The sequence below is a fragment of the Myxocyprinus asiaticus genome, chromosome 9 (genome assembly GCF_019703515.2).
Source record: "Myxocyprinus asiaticus isolate MX2 ecotype Aquarium Trade chromosome 9, UBuf_Myxa_2, whole genome shotgun sequence".
In the NCBI taxonomy this organism is placed as follows: domain Eukaryota; kingdom Metazoa; phylum Chordata; class Actinopteri; order Cypriniformes; family Catostomidae; genus Myxocyprinus; species Myxocyprinus asiaticus.
The window spans coordinates 26,677,583-26,698,925 of NC_059352.1; the positions used below are offsets into that span (position 1 = coordinate 26,677,583).

The 21,343-nt window shown below is 35.7% G+C and overlaps 1 protein-coding gene across 6 annotated transcripts in view; it reads left to right on the forward strand.

Annotated features, from left to right (window-relative positions):
• Window positions 1–4,843: 4,843 nt before the first annotated feature.
• The window catches only part of LOC127446350 (transmembrane protein 131-like), a 77,698-nt gene continuing 61,198 nt past the window's right edge, over window positions 4,844–21,343 (forward strand). For 4 of the 6 annotated variants that reach the window (XM_051707215.1, XM_051707216.1, XM_051707217.1 and 1 more), the window contains exon 1: window positions 4,844–4,987. In XM_051707215.1, coding sequence (XP_051563175.1) covers window positions 4,867–4,987 — 121 coding nt within the window. In that variant the 5' untranslated portion in view covers window positions 4,844–4,866. The remainder of the gene's footprint in view (window positions 4,988–21,343) is intronic. The other 2 variants (XM_051707220.1, XM_051707221.1) reach the window with 2 other exon arrangements.

The following is a 21,343-nucleotide window of genomic DNA, read 5'->3' on the forward strand; positions in this document are numbered from 1 at the left end:
TTATAATAAATACAATTATTTTATTATTATTTTTAACTGACAAGGCTAATAATAATAATAATAATAACAACAACAACAATAATTAATGCAGAAAATGGTTAGTCAATATTGGATGAACAGATAAATTAATAGGTAAACAAATAAATGTATTTGTGGACTAGTTGGTAACAACAAAGTGGTGACATGATTGTTGCAGAGAACTGTAAAAATTACAATCAGAGAGAGAAGGAAAAAAGTCAATAACTTGCACCGTGCGTGAAAATCGTCTGTACAATATATTGGCTCCTCATCCTCATCTCCTCTTCCTCTCTGACACCTAAAGGCGCTCTCGCCCGCAACATGCGTTGTGTAGTACTGCTCATGTTGTGTAACATTGCTGTTACATTTACCACTTTTGGGAGTAAAGAGCAGATCTCCCTTTTATTGGTGAATGTCCCTAAAGCGCAGCTTCCACGCATCTCCTTATATTGCACCGCGTGATAACACGGTGAACCTCGTTATATTCAATTAATGCTTGTTGTCATTAGCAGGACCATACACAGGGCATCTGCTGTCTTCACTGATCCTGAAAGCTTTAATCTTGACCCACAGAGCAAATTTTAGCACTTAAAGCAAGTCTTCGCTCGTTCATGTTAAGTGCAGTTTTGTGAAACGCACGTAAAAAATAACGAACGTTTATAAATCACTTGTAGAAAATGCGCTTATCCGCTAAGATCAATCGTTTTTGGGAAAAAGGCCTAGACAAATAGGCCTGTAACTACTATATTTTGTTATATCTTTCCCAGGTTTAGCTAATGGGAACACAATTGCAGTTTTCCACTCCTTAGGAAGGACACCTTCATTCCATATATAATTATATAGATCCAATAATACTTTTAAAGCTTTAGTTGGTAATTGCTTTAAGATTTTATAGCTTATCATATCCTTACCTGGTGTAGTATTCTTTGAATTATTAATAGTTATCCTTAATTCAAAAAGATTAAATTCATCATCTAAAATACAACTGAGTTCCGGTTTTTTCTTACAAACATTTCCATACATATTCCTAATTTGTTGTCTTCTTGCTAAGAATGAATCATTTAAATTTTCAATGCTATGAGCTTTAGCACAGACCTCGCTTGATTCACCACAACAGAGATACAGTGGAGCTTCCCTTGTCAGAAGATCTGGTGGAACAAGTAGTTTAGCATACCACTCATATTTTATATGTTTATTTTATATTAAGGCCTATTTTTATAAGTACACCGTAATTTGTTGGTAAATTGTAATTTGCCATTTACCAATCTATTATTGACATGGAAATGACTACTGTCATTCAGCATCAAAAATAGAATGTTCTGTTTGAAGCAGTCCCATACTGCACACCATTGTTGTTTATCACCCATTCCTGTCCAAGAATGTAGGCCTAAATGCTGAAAGACTGGAATGTCTAGAATCCTCTTGATAGAAGTGTAATAAATAAATAATACGTTTTCTCTACTTTCATACTGGCCTTGTGTCATCTCATACCAACTCTTTGTATGGCATCTCTTTGACACAATAATGGCTAGTGTTTTTGCTTAGTCTACTTATACTTCAGACAGTGATTAAGGAACATCAAGGGAAAGGATATCAAGAAGTGACCAATTACCAGATTGTTAAAGGTATCATAAAAAGCCTGGAAATAAAACAGCAACATGAGGAGGACATGAAAGCCCCTTGAAAACATTCATAAAGTAAAAAGAAAAATAACTTTATTTCTGTAATTTATATAAATGGAACCATATTGAGAACACAGCAAGTGGATCACTGTAAATACTAATAGTTATCTCAAATAATAAAAAACAAAAAAAGTGTTGACTCAACTTAAGCTTTATTACTATTACTATTCTTACTAGTTTTTATTAAGTTATTATTACTCTCTAAACCCTAAAGTAGTAATTAATAAAAAATAATCAAGTGTTTTCCTAATTTAACAGTACTTGAAATGTCATATTTTGGAATAATAACTCAAATATATATGTTCTTTAAACTTTGGCTTAGAGTACAACTTACTCAAAATTATGAAGTACAACATTGCGGTATTGGTATGCCCATAAGCCCTTGCGCTTGAAAAAATTATGTGTGTTTGGTCAAGACAAGGGAACTTATGGAGAAATATAATAATTGTTATTAAAAAATATTGTTTTTATTCCTATGACTATTGTTGTTGTTTTGTTGTTGCTGGTTGATAGTTTTGATTTGAGTGAAGTCACCATTAGAGTGATTAGTGTTACCTCTGGTGAACTAGGAGCCTGTTAAATTTAACGCCGGGTTCACACATCCTCCGTGAGATGGGTGTGAGTGGTGTGTTTTGGCGCCCATATTAACAGATTACACCGTTCTCACTGCAAGCTTGAGTTGCGAGGTGACGCGTCCAAGAAGCGGCAGTGGATACTTTTGGTGCTGAGCCTATTTTTGCCGCGTGGCTCACGCTGAGCTCAGCAGCTCTGGGTTCAGTACAACACTAAAATAATACACAAAAGCAAATTATTAATTATTATTAAAAATTATTCAAACCACAGCTATAGTACACTACAAAAATAATAAATATAACTTAATAAAGGAAAGAATTAATAAACTGCTAACCTTTTGCCATTCTGTGTATATAGGTGAACATTATAGACAACATTAACCAATCACAACCATGTATGCTGATAAAGATGAAGTGCATGTGACTGCCCGCTGTTGTCTTTGAAACAGCAATAACCTCAGCTTATTATGAACTTATTAAAGAAGAAATTTGGTGTAGGACCACATAGATAACTTTATTTTCTGCGCAGAGGTGCTGCTGTTTCTCACGGAAGAGACACGACCAATGTGAACATCCAACGCGACTGCCCCACTCACACGCTGCTCACGGAGGATGTGTGAACCTGGCGTAAGTCATTCTTCTCTACTCAGTTACTTTACAAAAGTGCAGATTTATGTGCAGTACTTAAGAAGTACTGAGTAGAATCCAATGTGCCATATGACTAACCTAGTGTCCAATCATAATTTCCCTTATACTGGATAAGATGTGCTATAACTCAATTTAAAAAATCAAATAAAAACAACGATACTTTAATCACAGATTAGATATGTTTACTTGTAACTAGTAAACTGTGCTAAAATAATTAAGTTCACTTTGCTTGAGCCAAATAAGTGTTTACTTAAAAAAAAGCACGCAAACCAATTGCCTTAAAAAATCTAAGTAAGGTCAACTAATTAGATTTTACAGTCAGTAACAATTGATCAATATTCAGTTTATATATACAAACAAAACCTGATGGTTGAAATATATATATATATATATATATAAACAGGCTCTTCATGTCTGTATTAAGTAAATACTGTATGTATTTCATGATGTTTTTTTTTTTTTTAGCAAATTGCACATTTGTATCAGTTGTGCCTGGAGAATAGCAAATAAAGGCAGAACATCACAATTTGGAGTTGACAGTGAGGGCAGATAAGAAATTTGCTTAGTAAGTATAGTAACCTTGTGGATCTTTTGATGCATAGATTAAAAGGGAAGATATCATTTGTGTAACTTGCATGAGCTCAAAGGAATTCTTTCTGTCTGCAAAGTTATTTTTGTCTTTGATTTTCCATAAAGAGATGTTTAAAAAGTTTTTAATTGTTGACAGGAGCTGAACACTGTTGACAGATATTACAGTATACAGTATATTCAGTAATCAAATCACACATGCAGCAAGTGGGCCTTAGTACCTGTTTGCCTATGCAGATAACTTCACAAGCCTACAATAAATATTTAAACGGAAAAATCTAATGATGGCCATATATAGAGCTGGTGGCTCACATTGCATTTCTGTCATAATGCAAACACAGTGGCCTCATGATCACAGCCATCACCTCCAGTTAGTGTGTGTGTGTGGGGGGGAGTACAGTTCAACTGGGATGACAACATTTACATATTAGAAAGGCAATGCTGATACACTTTACATATTGCTTTAACAGTAATTATTTACAAATACAGATAATGACATGTGGTGTAACTAGAATGTCAGTGTAAATTTGCTACTCAATGTATGTGCTTAATGAAATGTTATATATTGTTTACAACAAACAAACAAACCTCAAATCATCTATCGTGGTGTCTAAATATAAAGGCTTGGTTAACAAATAGAAGTCAAACCATGAAACATTAATATGAGTTATCCAAACAAATAAATGAGTAGCTGTCAGGCAATACTTTGTATACCTAGGACTGTTTCACAAGTATGCACAAGCTAACTTAGTATTGCAGTCTTCAGTCCTCATAAAGCTGAATTTATTTTCTGAAGGGATCAGATCAGAACCGTCAAATTAACACTTGGCCTTTAATTTGGTTAGGAAAAGAGACTGAATAGATGCACCTGGTTTTTGTATGCTGGTTTGCATGTGTTGTACTTTCACTGTGCACATGCATGCAACTTTGCATGATGATCTGGGAGGGGGTTGGCTGTCTTTATATTTATTCTACACAAAGGTGGAAAGCCTATTTACTACTTTCAGTTCTATTGGTGTACTATATTCAGAATTCAGAATTTTTCCTAACTTTTGTTCATTTGATTTTTTTTAAGAATTTCAAAAAGTCAAATAGCCCTCAAAATAGTACACCTATCTCTAAAATGGAAGGCAGTGCAGTGCAAATATGCATAAACTGTTGAGGCAGTACATGAACAAACGCCGTTTTTCCTTCGTTTATCTTTATTAATAGTTTTTAAAAGTGTGAAATAGTGACAGTTGGAGATGTTGTAGCACTCACATCCGCTGGGTGTCTCTCACGAGTGAGCTCGTGAGCGCTGTTTATATGAGCGCGCACACGACGCGCGCACAGCTCGAGAGAGAAACAGCAGCAGTAGGATGGCGAGCAAGGACACAACACAGAGTTCCTCACGTCCAAGACGAACAAAATCACCATGCGTCGGAATTATGCGCCTTTTATTTATTGCATTTATTCACATGGCACAGGCAAACAAACAAGGTAAGTTACCAAAGCGTGTTATGTGGTGTAATGGGCTGTTTTGGTATGTGTGTGTGAGCCGCGGATTCACTGCAAGCTAATGACTATTAGCGTCGAGCCTTTGCGCGTCAGAGAACAAAATAAATATTTAGTCAAGTCTCATCCACAATATTAAATTCACATCTCTGAACAGGTTAGATAAGTAGGGTCTGCTCCTATTATTTTCATTTACCCGATCTATAGCTTGCTGAATGTTAGCGTTCAGAGACATTAGTTTAGTTGGAGTTTTAAAGCTAACAGGCTTAGTCATATTACATTAGCTTACACACTCATCCTCTCTGAAATGACTCTAACTCTCAAAACAGAACGGCAGACAGTGTTAAGATATTAAACCTATCCCTACCATCTAGGGGAGATTTCCACCTTTATAATATCAGTTTTAGTGTAAATGTTTACTCTCCTTTTATAAATAGCTCGTGCCTTTAGGCTGTTTCGGCTAATACATGGGGGTTTGCTATGGATCGTCTAAATTGTAGGTTATAAATACTTTCATGAGGTTTTAGACCTCTTTTTAAAATAACGTTGTCCGTGTGTATCAATGGAAGGCTAAAAGTAAAGTGTTTATGTGAGAGTTTTGTTTCTGAGGCCCAGTCTGTCAGTGACATGTCAACTAGGTAACTCGGGGAGGGAGGAGGTCATAACATACTGCAAGTTCATGCAAGTTTTTTTTTTGTTTTGTTTTTTTTTACAGTGATAAATACTGTTGTCTTGTATGTTTCTAGGTGTGTTGGTTTAGGAAACAACTTTGAATTGAAATGAATTGTCTGTTGGGGCCTTTTAAGAATTCCGATTATTGAAACAAAATTAGAGATCCCTAGACATGCCACTGGTACAACATTGAAAAGTCTTATAAAAAGTGCAGGAATAGTTGCTTTTGCTGGTGTTAAATACTAATCATCCCCTTTGACAGGGCAGATTACCTGGTAAATACCAGAGCTGCAACTCTGCTATTTATATTTACTTGTATATGGACCTAAAGAGAAAGATGTGAAAACCTTATATTGAGCATGTTGTGTTAAGTAAGGAGTCTTGGCAGTAGTTGCAGTAGTTTTGTCCATTGAGCAGACGAGTAGGTGTTCTTTGGGAGGCACGTGAGAGTTGTGAAGTGTTCCCACTTTAATTTACTGTTACAACTCAGTTATTGACTGAAGTTTCCCACTGAACACATGGAGTGTTTTTCAAAATACACTTTACCATAAAACCCAGTGAAGAGTCTGTACTTCTGTCCTTCACAGCCACGTTGTCATTCCCGCCAAAAAAGAAAGATGGCGCTACTATGAATAAGGTCACCATTGACAGTTGTGGCAAAAAGTAATAGGAGTATATACGTGCTTGCTTCCCTTCTGTCTGAGCAGTGTTTATTTTGAAGATGCCTATTCACAGGTCCCATATAGTCAATAGACTTGGTACTAATGCAAAGCAAACTATCCAATGTACTTACACAAAAAAAATTGATTTGTTAATGATGAAATGTTGCTTTAGATCACACTACTTAACCATTTTGTAAATCCCTTAAAACCCATTAGATGTTGATTATTGATTGTCTTTGACAACTAGGGCTGTTATGGTGGCAAATTTTTACCACCGGTGGGCGGGGGAGGGGTGCATGCATATTGCTTGTTTATTGTGGATCAAACTTTAACAAGTGCGTCGAACACGGAATAGAAATTAAACAATTTGTAAAATATCACAGAATACCCACAATACCATAATACAAAGCAAAAAAATTTTTTTTGCATTGGCTTTAAAATTTCTGTCTATTATTGCACTAATAGCCTTATGCTTCAGTATATAGATAAACTAAAATATACAACAAGATAAATATAGAAACAGCTGGACAAAAATTAAATAGTTCAGTCCTATCTTGGCTGAAAGCTTTTCAATTGTCGGATGTTTTAAATAATACACATCATGAGGATAATTTAACAATTCTACTTAAAACATACTTCTGACGAAAATATGATGTTAAATAACACCGCAAGGTATCACTAGGGGTGTACAGATCCATTGATCTGGATCAATGCATCGATCAAATAACCAACGATGCGATGTCATAGATGCACCATGTAAACATCAATGTATATTTTATTAAGATGCCCCTTTATTTTAAAACTTTAATGCAGGCCACATCCGTACGCATTACCGTCATGCGATGCAGCAAACTTACGATATTCATCTCGCTTTATAAGCACTAAATATACTTCTTGTGTGGGACACTGATGTGTGCTGAGTGATTGAAACCTGAAGTTGTGCTCTGCTCTATCCGTGCTCGCATGTCAACCGGGCCTCCGTCAAAATGTGAGCTTTGGTGACAGGATAGCACAGAGCGGCTCACATGCATCATTAAATCGGGCTTCCCTCGATATCGTGACGCATGCGACCCATTTGAATTCTACATGAGAATTTTCTATTTTAGAGCGCTATGGAGCAATTCAACCATTTCAAATGGCTTGACCAGAACAGACAAGGGAAAGAGAAAACACTTGCCCTGCACCAACATCAATTACAAGACTCTTCACATCAACACCCTTACTAACATTTGTCACAGTAAACTGTAACAGAAATTTTCAGTACAACTGTGGAAGTTGTAGCCAGGGAAGAAAATACTACTATCACACACACTCCTGTTTGAAATAAGTCGTGGGGATGTAAGTATTTTAGATTGAAAGTGTTGCTTGACTGTTGTAGAGTTGACAAATTGTCATGTGTTTCCCTCATTCCACAAGGCAATGAGCTGTCATCAAACGATTGATGATCACATGTATGTGACTTTATTTTGTACATTATTGTTTTATGTATTATTTTTGTCAACAACTGAAGTTGGAGTTTTTTGGATTTGTATTTTTCTGGATTTGCACTTTTCAGAGAGCTAAAAAAATATTCAAATTATATTATGGTTGCTGCATGCCTCTGAACAAACAGCGGATCAGACACAATCACTGATGGCTTTTCTTTTGTCTGTTCTTAAAAATATAATAAAGTGTGTTTCTTCAAGCGAGTGCCTTTGTGACTAACAGCATTACAGGTCGCCCGCCTGTTGTTGTAGATAAGCAAAATTACCTGTGCATGAAATACATTTGGATGAGGAGCTTGCAAACTGAATTCAGCCAAGTCACATTTTGCAGGTGGCGGGTAGGGCTGCAACTAACAATTATTTTGATAATCGATTAATCTAACGATCATTAGAACGATTATTCGACTATTCTGTGATTATTGCAATGATTATTCATTAGCTCTTAACCGATTATTCGGCTTGTGCCCAACTTAAAACTTCCCTTTAATTCAGTGAATGTCATTTAGAAGTATTTTTTAAAGATGATTTTGTGTCCTCTTTATTGTTAGTAAGCACGTTTAATACAACCTTTTAAGTTTAAATCAGTAAAGAAATTCACTGCAAAAAATGGTTTTGTTATCAAGTGTATTGTCTTGTTTTCCATTTAAAAATATCTAAAAATCCTTTTAAAAAAAGAAGTCTAAATATCTTATATGCTGCTTCTCATGTGAATGCATCTTTTTTTAAAGGATTTTTAGATATTTATATTGGAAAACAAGCCAAAACAAAGCTAATCAAAAACGTATTTTGTTGCAGTGTATAATGGGGTGAAGACTACCCTCTCTCAACTTTCTGTTCAATTCAGTCCACCTTTAACTCACAAAAAAAAAAAAAAACTCTCTCTTATTAATAAAGCTGCGTATTGCCAATTTTCTTCACGATAAGAAATGCACGGTGACATATAATTCAATAAGTCACGAGCCATCATGTTATAATCTAGCGCTCTCGAAGGAGGAGCGTCCCCACGACAGAGTGTGCCTCAGCCGGGTGCAGTTTCAAACTCTCCCTCTTAGATCGGGACATTCGCTCAACTCGTAGAAGAGGTGCGGACCGCACAGAGAAATGCCCGTTTTGAAGTTTGTAGTTATTTACATGATCTCCTTCTGTATTATTTGAACTTTAATAAAGCTATATGCATTTAAGATACAACGCCAGGTTGTTTCCTTTAAAGAGCTCCGACTCTGCTTATTCCACAACGAGAGTACTTCTGTATTTACCTATTTTGTATTTTTGCATTATAATTTCCTCATACTTTGCTATCTACATCACCTGAAACTATTTGAAAAGTTTAGAGTGCATCTGGACTGTGAGCTGTGTAATTCTTCCTCTTCCATTCAGGCATGAACTGCAGTGCTGCTCTCACGCGTCATCATTAGAGTTTAATGTGATCTCATGTTACATTAAATGAGATCAAACGACTATTCGACAACGAAAAGTTTTGTCGTCAATTTTTTATTGTCGACTTTGTCGATAACGTCGACTAATCATTTCCACCCTAGTGGCAGGTGCTAGTTTCACACCCTGGGCTTCTGTTTAATATACTTACTGACTTCCCAGATCCGTGGTTTTGCCATTTCCCAATATTGTCGATCATTGTCTGTTCCCAGTCGGCATCGGGATCTTTGTAAGACATCGTCAATATCCGATTAAATTGTCCTATCGCCCAGCCCTAATATGAGATTAATCAGCTATATCAACAACATATATAATATTACCTCTTCGCCTACACCTGCACAGACAATAAAGTGAATGCACAGCTTAACTTGAACAAGTTGCGCTAGATGCGAAACTTGCGTTGTGAATATGCCGGTGCTGTAACAATGCACAAAATCCCTCTATAAAATGGATAATTAATATGTCTTTAGCATTAAGAATTGACAACACAGTAACTAAGGATCCAATAATTCACTATACTTGTATGTTATTATTTTATTAATTGATTTCAGATTCTTATCAGATTCAGGTCTTATAAGTTGATACATCACCGCTGGTGGCACTTTACTGGGCGGTTGTCACGGTGATCCTAGCAGCCCTAATGACAAGGCTGTGAGGGATAGATGTACAGTCTCTTCAATAGTTTGCATTGTGGTTTAAAGTGTTTTTGATTTTCACCTTTCCAAACAATTTCAGTAGACAAAAAACTCCAGAAAACATGAGTTGTGGAAAATTAGATCTAGGAGCTTTATACAGTGCATGCCATTGAAGAGACTGCATGTTTATGCACACAGCCTCGTTTTCATTCCCCTCAAAAATCATATTTGGCACTGCTGTGAATTAGGTCTATTGAGAATTTACCTGCTGTAAATAAGTCTTACTAGCCAAGCAAAAGTATTTTTGTTGTCTCTAGAAAAAATATTTTGCCGTTTTCCCCTGCATATTTGTAGCAAACAGCACAGACCATTGTGTTACTTAATAGCATTGTGCATTAGCCAGTCTCTCTGAAACACCATCTGTCACAAAAATGTTGAGATCTATTGTGAATTTGTTCCTTATATTTTCATTGGTGGGGCAAAAATTTCTCACCAAAGAGTTCTGGAGGGATGACAATAAAAACAACTTTGGCTTGCTAGCTTAATGCCTAACGGTAGTTTTTTTCCGCTGAGGTAAAAGTTGTTTGCAGACACACAACAGTCACTTAGCCCAGCTTTTCTTTGGTACACTGTTTTTATCTATGTGATTTGATTAGCTCATGTCAACGAGGGTCAAACTGTGATCATTATATTGCAATTTTAAAACATGTTGCAATTCCTTAAATGCCAGCTTGCCAGTAAATAAATTTTTTTGGCTTGCCATATTATTATATTCTTACATTTGGTGCTTGTCTATTGTTAATATTAGACCCTGCACATCAGTGAGCGCGTTGACATGCACAATCTTACTCCACTTAAGGCCCAGATATACTTCATACGGAATCGAAGATCGAAGGGGTATGACGTCATTTTGAACAAAATTTTACCAAAAAGAAGACGTTTTTGCGTTTGATTTGGTGGTTCCGAACAGCTCATCTGTGTAGGAAAACTGCTAAACACCGTGCTACCATTGGTCCACATCATCGGTAGGTGTGACCTGAAGCTCCATCTACTCCACTAGTTTACATTTTTCAGTCAGTATTCAGCTACTCAAATACTCTCAAATGCCCATTCACTCATGTGCCATATGCAGCAAAAGCCATTCACACATCTGCCCAAAGTAAGATATGCCTCACTTATCATGATTCTTTTGTTGTATTTTGCCCAATTTTACTCTTTTATACACCCATCTTTGCAGTTGTATCAGTGTCATCATAAATTATAATAACAGAGTGTAATCGGCACATATTATGGCTGCATATAGCGTGTTAGCACATTAGTGTCATGAATTCAGAATCTAAACACAAATTAAACATTTTCTACTGCATATATATTACTTCAAATAATCATTGAGTGGTTAAAACAACAGCTTTTTCTGACCTCATGTGAATTCTACTCATAGAATGAGGCAAAGTCATTGATAACACATTTTAATGTCACATTATTCGCAAACAGTATACCATTGCTCAGCTGTTTAGACATTTTTTTTTTTTTACCCCTAAATGAATAATGAATAAGAATTTCTCCAGAAGTATAACTGGCCCTTTATGCTTAAGCTGACACAGGTGTGGTCATGTAAATGCCTCACACGCTGTTCTTGATTGGGATAAGGTCATAAATGGTTTAAGCAAAAACCAATCAACACCAGTAAATTTATAGCTATATAAACACTATAAATACCTAACTTAGCAAAAAAGTGCTGTGTGCATGACTGTTTTTGATTTGACATCAAAAGAAGAGAATAATTAAATGAAGTCTCATAAAAAGACTTGCATTGTCAGATTTTTTTGAATAAGCTTATTTTTGATTGTCATCAGCATATTGGTGCACTCAGTGTCTTGCTGTTTATACCGACTTCCTGGTTCATCCTGACTTAATATTTTCTTATGCAGGGCTCCAGACTAACATTTGAGAGCAGTGGCACTGTAGAACTTGGTGGCACCAGCACCTCATTTGGTAGCACCAGTGGGGGGTGGGGGTCTGCAGCCTATAAAATGAAAAGTTTAAAGACAGAAACTAATAATAAAAGTGATATTATTATTTTTTCAAAAATGAGACCAATTACCAATAATATTGAATATTTTGCCCTACTGAAGTGCTCATTTGACAGTAAGGCATTGATTTTGAGTTGGTATGCAGATGTAAATTTACTGGTAATAACAACAAGAGGGCTGTCTATAACATCGATAAAAGTAAAAAGTTAACACCTAACTTGATTCTTGGAAATTTGAAGGCAAACAAAACTAATTAAATTTTTCTACAATCATAGAGCATTTGGAGAGAACAGATTTTAACACAGAAGGTAAATTAACTTTGTCCATAAAACACAAAGGTCCAGGATTAAAAGCCCTTGATTATATTTAGCATTTGCCCTTATAAAAATGTACCATAGTTTTTTTTTTTAAATAGTTTTAACAGTGGTTAACTGCAGGTAAAACAAAGCACATCTTCACTACCATGGTTAGATGTAACTTTATAAAACAAACTATGGCATTTTTGTAATGAAAAACGGTTCTCTAAATACAAAAACTATTAATTCAAAATATAAGCATTTATAAATTGCCATAGTTGTAACAAAGAATAATTCCTCACCCCCTAATGTAGCCCATTATAAATTATAATATTTATGAGTCTATTTGTCTAAATACTAGCTAATACAGTTAGTGTTACTATAGTAAATATATGGTAATTCTCTAAGGGCGCTGATGTGTGAAAAGTCTTGTTTATATCTTGTGTTCCTGTTCATCTTGTCAGTAGTCTACTGTTTTGAATGTCGGGCCGTTTAATGTCATTTTAAACTACTCACAGAGGGTTTTCATAGAGGTTTGCATCTGAGAATTCTGTGCCGAATTCAGATGTTTTCCGCAACTCGCGCCGAGTTCCACTGGTTATTGTAGGTAGCGCTGTAATGATCAGTGGTGTGCGTCGAGAGCTCGAAACTGGTTTGGCACCTTTTCCGCACTCGTGCTGTGCTCGTCACTGGTTCTTGCAGCGCTGTTATTATTCACTTTGCGAGTGAACGCACCTGTTGTGTGATCGCGCTGCTCTGTCCATTGAGTCGTGCTAATAATTAGTCCGGATAGTGCTGTTTCATTCCGCATTTGATATTGCTTAATAGAAAACGGCAGTGCATAAATGGAGAGAGAGAAAGAGGGAGAGTTGGCCAACATTGTAATCTAAATGGCCGCATTTTGCGACCGTTTTCCCCGCCGGTGCGACTAAGTTCGCAGAATGTGACCATTTAGTCGCAGTCTGGAGTCCTGTTATGACATGTTATGACAAAAGTTCAGTGATAGTATATTCACCAAAAATTTAGTTGGAGACAGAATTTGTGTACACAGAGCAGCAAGTTTGGAAATCAGATGTTTTGATTTTGGAGTTTGATGTAAAAGTAGCCTACATCTCCCACTTCCAAGAGCTTAGCTTATCTGCTCAACAGATGCCTGGAGTCATTGTTCAAAGATTTGTTGAAAGAGAGATGCTCGATTGCTGTTGCATAATTCTTTGAGTCTGGTCATGTGTGTAAGAGCACATAGTGTTCTAGCTTTCAAGGCCTAGATCTTACTCAATGCAGTGTGAGGCTCTTCAGTTGAGTGTGAATTCTTTGAATGTGAAATGGTTATGTGATTTGATATGCTGGCTTCAGTTTCTTTCCGGTGTATATCAATAGGGCTGGGCGGTAGCATGATGTAATCAGATATTGACGATATCTGACAAATATGATATCCCGATGCTGATTGTGACAAGATTGACAATATTGTTAAATGACAAAACCATGGAGCTGGGAAGTCACCAATACTATTAAATTGTAGCCCAATATCTATCATGCACTAAGATACTTATTAAAAATGTTAAACCGTTTATATTACGGATAAAAATAGCCAGTTATGTCCATTTTCACTGCTGTGAAATGAGGGCAGCTTGATTATGGCAAAAATCATAATCAAGATTATTTTGGTCAATATTGAGATCACGATTATTTAACATGATTACTCGTTGACTTTGGAAACATCATGAATTTATTGAACTTTAAAAAAAACTTTAACAGTGGATTTCCTTGTACTTGAAATGTAAACTGCACTGAGTAGGGGAGGAGGCTATTGACATATGATAATAATTTTATGTTTTGTATGGTAGTCAAATAAAGAAAAGCCTCCATCGCCATCATTTACAGCAGGGGTGCTCAAAGTTTTATGAAATGAGATCAAATTTTTCATCATGTTATTGCAGCAAGTTCTACCATGTCAATAAAGGCTATACGTTATCACAATACCAAAATTTCAGAAAGTCGGTAGTGAAATTTGACCATTCTCAATACCAGCTTCAGAACCACAACAAATAATAACACTGACTAATATGTGAATTATGGAAGAATGGTTTCAAGTTCTTAAGTAATTATTAAAGACTAGTAAACAGTCAGTAATAAAATAACAATAAAAAAACTGCAATGAATAGAAATAGATTAAAAACAGATCAAAAAAATACTAATTAAGAAAATTCTGTGCTTTTGTAACTGCTTTAAAAGTTTTTAACAGCATGAAGTGCTGTTAACAGAATGAAATGCAACATAAAACTACTACTGCTCTTTACTGTATGATTATAATACATTTAATACTTTTTAAAGCTACTAAAGTTGCCCAGTCAAAAGCATTGTTTTCTCGTTTTCTTGTTATGGTTGTTTGATTATTATAATGACACACTAGACAGCAGCAGGTCTATTAGCTTACATTTACACTTACAGGTCTGACATTTTAAAACAAATCCACTTTTTCTCCGCTGTTTACATTCACTTTAGACATCTCTCTGTGTTTACATGAATACTTCACCAAGACGGGCATTTTGGCGGAATTTTGATATGTATTTGACCGTTCAGGTGCGCATTAGCGTGAGCATTTTTGGAACACACGTGCATGTTCAGCACACACATACAGCGCCTGTCAATCAAACAGGGCGCAGCTGTTACTAGATCACTAGCAAATTATAAAATTACATGCTCTGAATTACTTTCAACAGCAGAATAAGAATATGGAATAAGAAGTGAATTAAACTACTGTGAACTTGCCTACAAACAGACACATACAGGACTTCCTGGAGAGTTTAGAATGTCAAAATAAAAGCGAGGGTTTAAAAAGATCACAATTTAAATATATTACTGTTGTATTTAAAATTAAGTCAATAATAATAATAATATTAATACGTTTATTATTGTTATTATTATTATCATTGTCATCATTAGTATTTGTTTACAATTTATAACGATATTTAAGTTGAATGGGTTCCAAAAAATAACTGTGTGAATGAAAAGTGGACTGATGTCTGACAACTAAATTGAACAAAAAAGAGATCTGAATCCTGATGCAAGTTGAAACATTTTTCAAAAACAAAAAAGAAAAAAAGGCAAAAATAAAACACTGGTTTCTTTTCTACTGAAGACTTGAAGACTGAAATTACTGTTAATTTTGCTGCTACATTATCCAGTATACTAGTTATTAATAAAGTATTTCTTAATAAGCCATGCATTTATATTGAAATAATGTGTAGCTAGAGGATTGTGTTTCTTTACATATTAAAGAGTACTCCCAATTCCATACAATAATGTAAAGATGTTCTAAACTGATTATGCAAAAAAAACAACACTGGTATCGGCTTGGGATCGGTATCGGCCGATACTGTGATTTCCGATATCGGAATCGGATTGGAAGAGCAAAAGTGGTATCGGTGCATCCCTAGTGTATAATGGACTAAGACTACACTCTCACCTTTATGTTCACTTCGATCCATCTTTAACTTTAACTTTCTCTTCTTAATAGAGCTACGTATCGGCGATTTTCTTCATAATACATATATTATGATTCACTATGTCGCGAGCCATCATGTTATAATCTAGCTGCAGCAAACGCGTGCAAGTGACGAGCATCCCCGTGCCAGAGTTTGAATCAGTCGGGAGAAGATTCAGTCTCTTCCCTGGTCACTTCACGCAACTCATAGACACACTGTTGACCGCACAGAAAAATGCCAGTTTCATAAGTTTATTTTCATAACCCGCTTCCTTATTACCTGAACTTTAATAAAAGATGCTTTAAAGATATAATGCCGGGGTGTTTCATTGCGAAATGGAATGCAGCACAATAATCAATTATCTCGATTATTCTGTTTTCATAATCATTGGAAGCCAAAATCGAAATTGTAAATAAAATTAATCACCCAGCCCTATTGAAACTAACCCTAACACATGAACTTAAAATGACATCAGAATAAAAACATCTAATCCAGTGCTACTTTTTTGCAGCCTGCATTATGTTGACATCAAAAATACATTTGTCATTTGTGAGGTGCCCATTTTCAAGAATATTTACTGTAATGTTCTGTATCCCTGTATTGCCGAACAGTTAGAGTGCGAAAAAAAAAAAAAAAAAAATGCAGAGAATGTAACGAATTAAACAAAAACGAATATTTGATTATAGCTGATGTTGCATGAGAGTGGCGGTCAGTATGCGCACTTGCGCGCTCTGTCATTCAAACTAGAGCCCGACTGATATGGGATTTTTGAGACCGATACCAATTTTAGAGGGGAAAAATTCAGCGATTACAGATATGGTGGCTGATATAATTCATTTTTGAGCTGGAATGAAAACAGACATTTTCTATTTGGATTTTTCACAGATTTTGCACGGATATGACTATGCAAAGGTACTCAGAAGGCTGCTTTCTTAAATATTTTTATCAAAGAATATTTGACATTAATATAATACATTGTCAACACATTCTAGAAGTGAACACTGAGAAAATAAAGAATAAATAAAAATACAGTAAATTGCTTAAAAAATCATCAGTACTGTATGTTTAGTATCAGTCAGTTGCTGACCATTAAAATAAAGAATAAATAAAAATAAAATAAATGGCTAAATAAACATCAGTATTGTATGTTTAGTATCAGTCAAATGATGACCATTAAAATAAAGAATAAATAAAAATAAAATAAATAGCTAAATAAATATCAGTACTGTATGTTTAGTATCAGTCAAATGCAGTCAAATTTCAATACTGCCGGTCATTTATTGGCAGGTTGTAAAACAAGAAGCATTTACACCTGCCAAGTCAAGAGATAAACAGCGGCAGTGGTGTTACACTGTATTCTGCTATACAAGTTCAGGGGAAACTTTCAACGGTGGAAAACCAGACTTTTAAATATTACATTTTATAAATGCAACGACTGGAATTGTTTGGTTGAAGGGGTACCAAACTGTGAATCCTGAACAAAACAGTTTGGTGAATACATGTTTTCACATTAACTTTCACTCAGCTGACAAGCAATGAAAGTAACTATGTGGTTAGCTAGTTAGCTATAAGCTCGTTGTCACGGAGAGTAAAAGATGGACCTTGTTATTTACTTTCCAGCATTGTGTCTCACCGACTAGGCAACAGCGTATCGTGAAATCAGTACTCATCAGACACAATCCATCACCGCACTGTTGTCTGCTGAACTGCAAAAATATGCTCTGATGTTTACCTTTCAATCTGCTACGTTACTGACTGCACTGACAAACCATAGCGGGCTAACAGCAAACAGACATGAGTGAGATGGTTGTCAGGTACAGAGTTAACGTTATATTAGATATATTGAAAAGGGAAAATGATGGGGTCATTGTTTATTAACTTTCCAGTATGTATTTCACAAACTAGTTAGCAACTTACCGCGAAGACACCACTGAACTCCGCCCTGTCTGTAGAGCCAACGTCAGCTCAGAGTCAGCTCTGTAAACAATGGAGTCGGAGCGTGCTCTGCTGGTCAAACTATGTAATGACACCAATTCTAAAGCATTGTTTTCTGCATTATATGTTCTGAAAAAAAGTTTTCATATCGGTAAACATATACGCAGATACCGATATATCGGTGAAAGGCTAATATCGGCAGACCGATATATCGGTCGGGCACTAATTAAAACAAGCGTTTGATCGAGAGTCACTTATCACAGTGTGAATCTGTCAAACCTGTTTAAATAGCTTACCATATATGCATGATCATTACACAGTAATAACAGAAGAAAATAATCGTTTATCCTACAATAACAGCGATGAGAACTCTTCACGTAATTGATTATTCATGAACTGCATTACTTCACAGCAAAACCCTAAAGACGTGTGAACATATCTTAATGATTTGTCACTGGAGTAGTTTTGGAGTAAGTACAGGCAATATATCTTGTTTTTGAATGTATCTCAGGTTTGTGTGATGCTAAACACTGTCTAATGTTTGACGATGTTTTTTTTTTAAGGGTTCTATCAAAAGAAACCTAAAGAGTTCTTTGAGCCAGGTGGAAAGGTTCTATATAGAACATTTTAGGGGTTCCCAAAATGCAACTAAATATTTTTAGTTTTTAAATGTATTTTTTAGTTTTATTTCCAGAAAGGTGTTTAACGGATATGCAAATTGTGTATATCATATACTATATCACTAAGAAATTGAAATAACCATATAAAAGACATTTAAGTATTAAGTAAAGCATTTTTAATAGTTTGTATTTATAACCACACAAGCAATAATTAACAATTCATAATGCAATAGTTATGAGAGTTGACTTAATAAATCCACAGGTTTGTAGTAATAAACTAAAAGGTAATTAGTAGTAATATTTTTTTATATAAAAATCATAAACACTAAATAATTTAACATTAACTATATTTAACATTATAACCATAAGTAAGATTAATAAACAAGTAAAAAATTAAGTAAAAAACTGAAAAACAAAAACAAATGACCTATGAAAATCTGTTAAACAATTTTAGCACTGAGGCAGATACAGAATAATTTTGTTGCCACTGGTCTGACAAACTGAGTGAGTTCTTTTCCGTTTGATGCCAACCCTCTGCACTCTCTGAGGGGTCTGAACACCATATGAAAGTTCAGGTTGAAGATGGATGTGCTGATCCCTGAAATTAAGAGAAACATTTAATAGACCTGCTGTCAGTATGCAGAGTAATTATAAACAAAGAAATTGGTATCTCTCTAAATTACATCTTAAAACTTACATGAATAGAAGTGTTGTGTTTTATCTGTATGAATATGGTCAAACTAGTAATGCTGCACTCCAGAGCCACTGCAAACAGAAATTATCCATTATTTAGTATCATAAAAACCATGATGCAATGCAAAATAATGAGAAATAATAGAAAAATATGTACCTTTTATGACATTGTCATTGTTGAAGTCAGATGTTCCCTTTGACTTCCACTTGTCATGGCTCTGATTATGTTGATGTCCAGAACTTCAGAAGTGCTCTGAGTTAGGTGAAGGCCTTTGCTAAGGGTGCTCCGATCAGGATTTTTGGGGCTGATCACCGATCCCTGGAAGCAGTATTGGCCGATACCGATCACAGGGTCTATTTGAAGCCTTCTATTTATCATGTAGCTTTATTTATTTATTTATTTAACTATTCTTAACAACAATGTATATTAAGTATTAAAATTAAGAGATGATAACATATCATGAATTGAAAACTGTTTATTTATTGGCAGGAAACGTGCAACATATTCCACTCCCTCTCTTAGTGACACTCTCTTAGAGACACAACTTAAACCATAGCAGCCTATGCATGGTTATTGAAAACAGCTTAGAGCTTAACAAATAGCTTTCCTCTGGAATAAATTACAAAAACAGAACAAACAGATTCTTTATAAATTTACTTCAACTTTAGACTATAAAAACTGCAACAAAAAAGGCTATAGCCAAAATATTGTTTCAAGTCAGTCAACCCTCAAATTTCTCTGCATTTAGGAGATAAATGACCATGAGCAATAAAGTACACAGCAAGAAAAAAACAAACAAAAACCTTGTACCTCCATATCTGTTTCTATCTATCTATATGTCACTTTATCTCACTTCTCAGGGCAGGCCTAACAAGCCAGGCCCATTGTAAGTTCACATCTCTTGGGATGTCAAGAAACGCAGCTGACACTAACAGAACCACAGCTGCACTGTCATGACGGCATTTGCATCATGAGTCAATGATAAACTTTTTGTTCTGGAAAGCTCAGGCAGTTTTTGTGGGCTTTTAGCGGGGTAGAGAGAGGGAGAGTGGGGTAGAGAAAGAGAGAGGGGGGATAGATATTAGTAGATTCATATCTCCCAAAGCTTATTTCTTAAGCATCAATGGCAGTTTTTTCTTTATATAAGCATCTCCGCATTTTTGGCAGACAGCTTGTTTCTCTTCTCATCTACTATATTCCTTGCTGTGCTAAAAAGTCGCTCACTATCTACACTTGTGCACGGTGCACAGAGGTAGGTTTGTGCCGCTTGTGTGAGAGCGGGAAAACGGCTTTTATTGTCCTGCCAAAAAACAAGCAGCTGTCCACTCCATGGGATAACTGGCTCCAATAGGTAGAGGTTCATCTGTGATGATGTTGAGCTGCTGATGTCACCGCCACCATGTTCCCCCACTTCATCCAACAACTCAGCATACATAGCATGCAAGGAGCCAGCTCGTGGTACTTTCTCTGGGGGCTCGGAGCCGTTCGCTGCCAAACTCGCCTCACCATTCTGCTGCTCCAGTCCAGTGGCCAGGACATCAGAAAGCAGCCCACTTATCTGGGGCTTGAGTGCGTCAGGGAAATATCTGTCTTTATACCTTTTTATTAACAAGAAAAACAAAACATTAATGAATTTATTAAAAAAAAAAATCAGAATCAGAAATACTTTATTGATCCCTGAGGGGAAATCGGGTTAAGTTACATTTTCTCCATTCTAGAAAAGAAATGTAACAGCATAGAGAAATTATAAGAAAAAAGATAATAGAGAATAAGAAATGTTCTATTATTTAATGCATTTCGTAGGTTATGCTTGGCTCTTGTTTTGATTAGTCATAGTCTTGGCCACATAGCATACTCCAAATTTGTGTTTTTATTCTGTAGTCTTATTAACTCTTCCAAATGCTTATTTTTACAGCAAATTTATCGGAATTTGAAGGAAATGCCAGCCAGCCTACTGCCTAAATAAAAGAATAGCACAACAATACTGGATTCATTTCAGCAATAGCTCCTATTATCAATACATTAAGCCAAGCTAGATATTCTTGCAGTGTGAATTGGGGAGCCTACTGGTGTTGTCAAAAATATAGATTTTTCAATTTATATCGATTCTGAATTGAAACGTTTTCAATACTCAATTTACCTGCTTTCTCGTTTGCTCTTTAATTCGCTCTGACAGGGACACAGCTGGACACACTATTTTCTCAAGAAGATGATTTAAAGCTCTGATGGATGGTATAACATCTGCAGCCGATGCAGTTGATGAGCTGATCTGTTGCGTGAGCTCTTCAAATGAGTTGAGTAGAGAAATCATATTTTCCACCAGTTTCCACTGGCTGCCAGTGAACATGGAAGGCAAGTCATAGTCAGCTCCATAAGCACACGGTACGT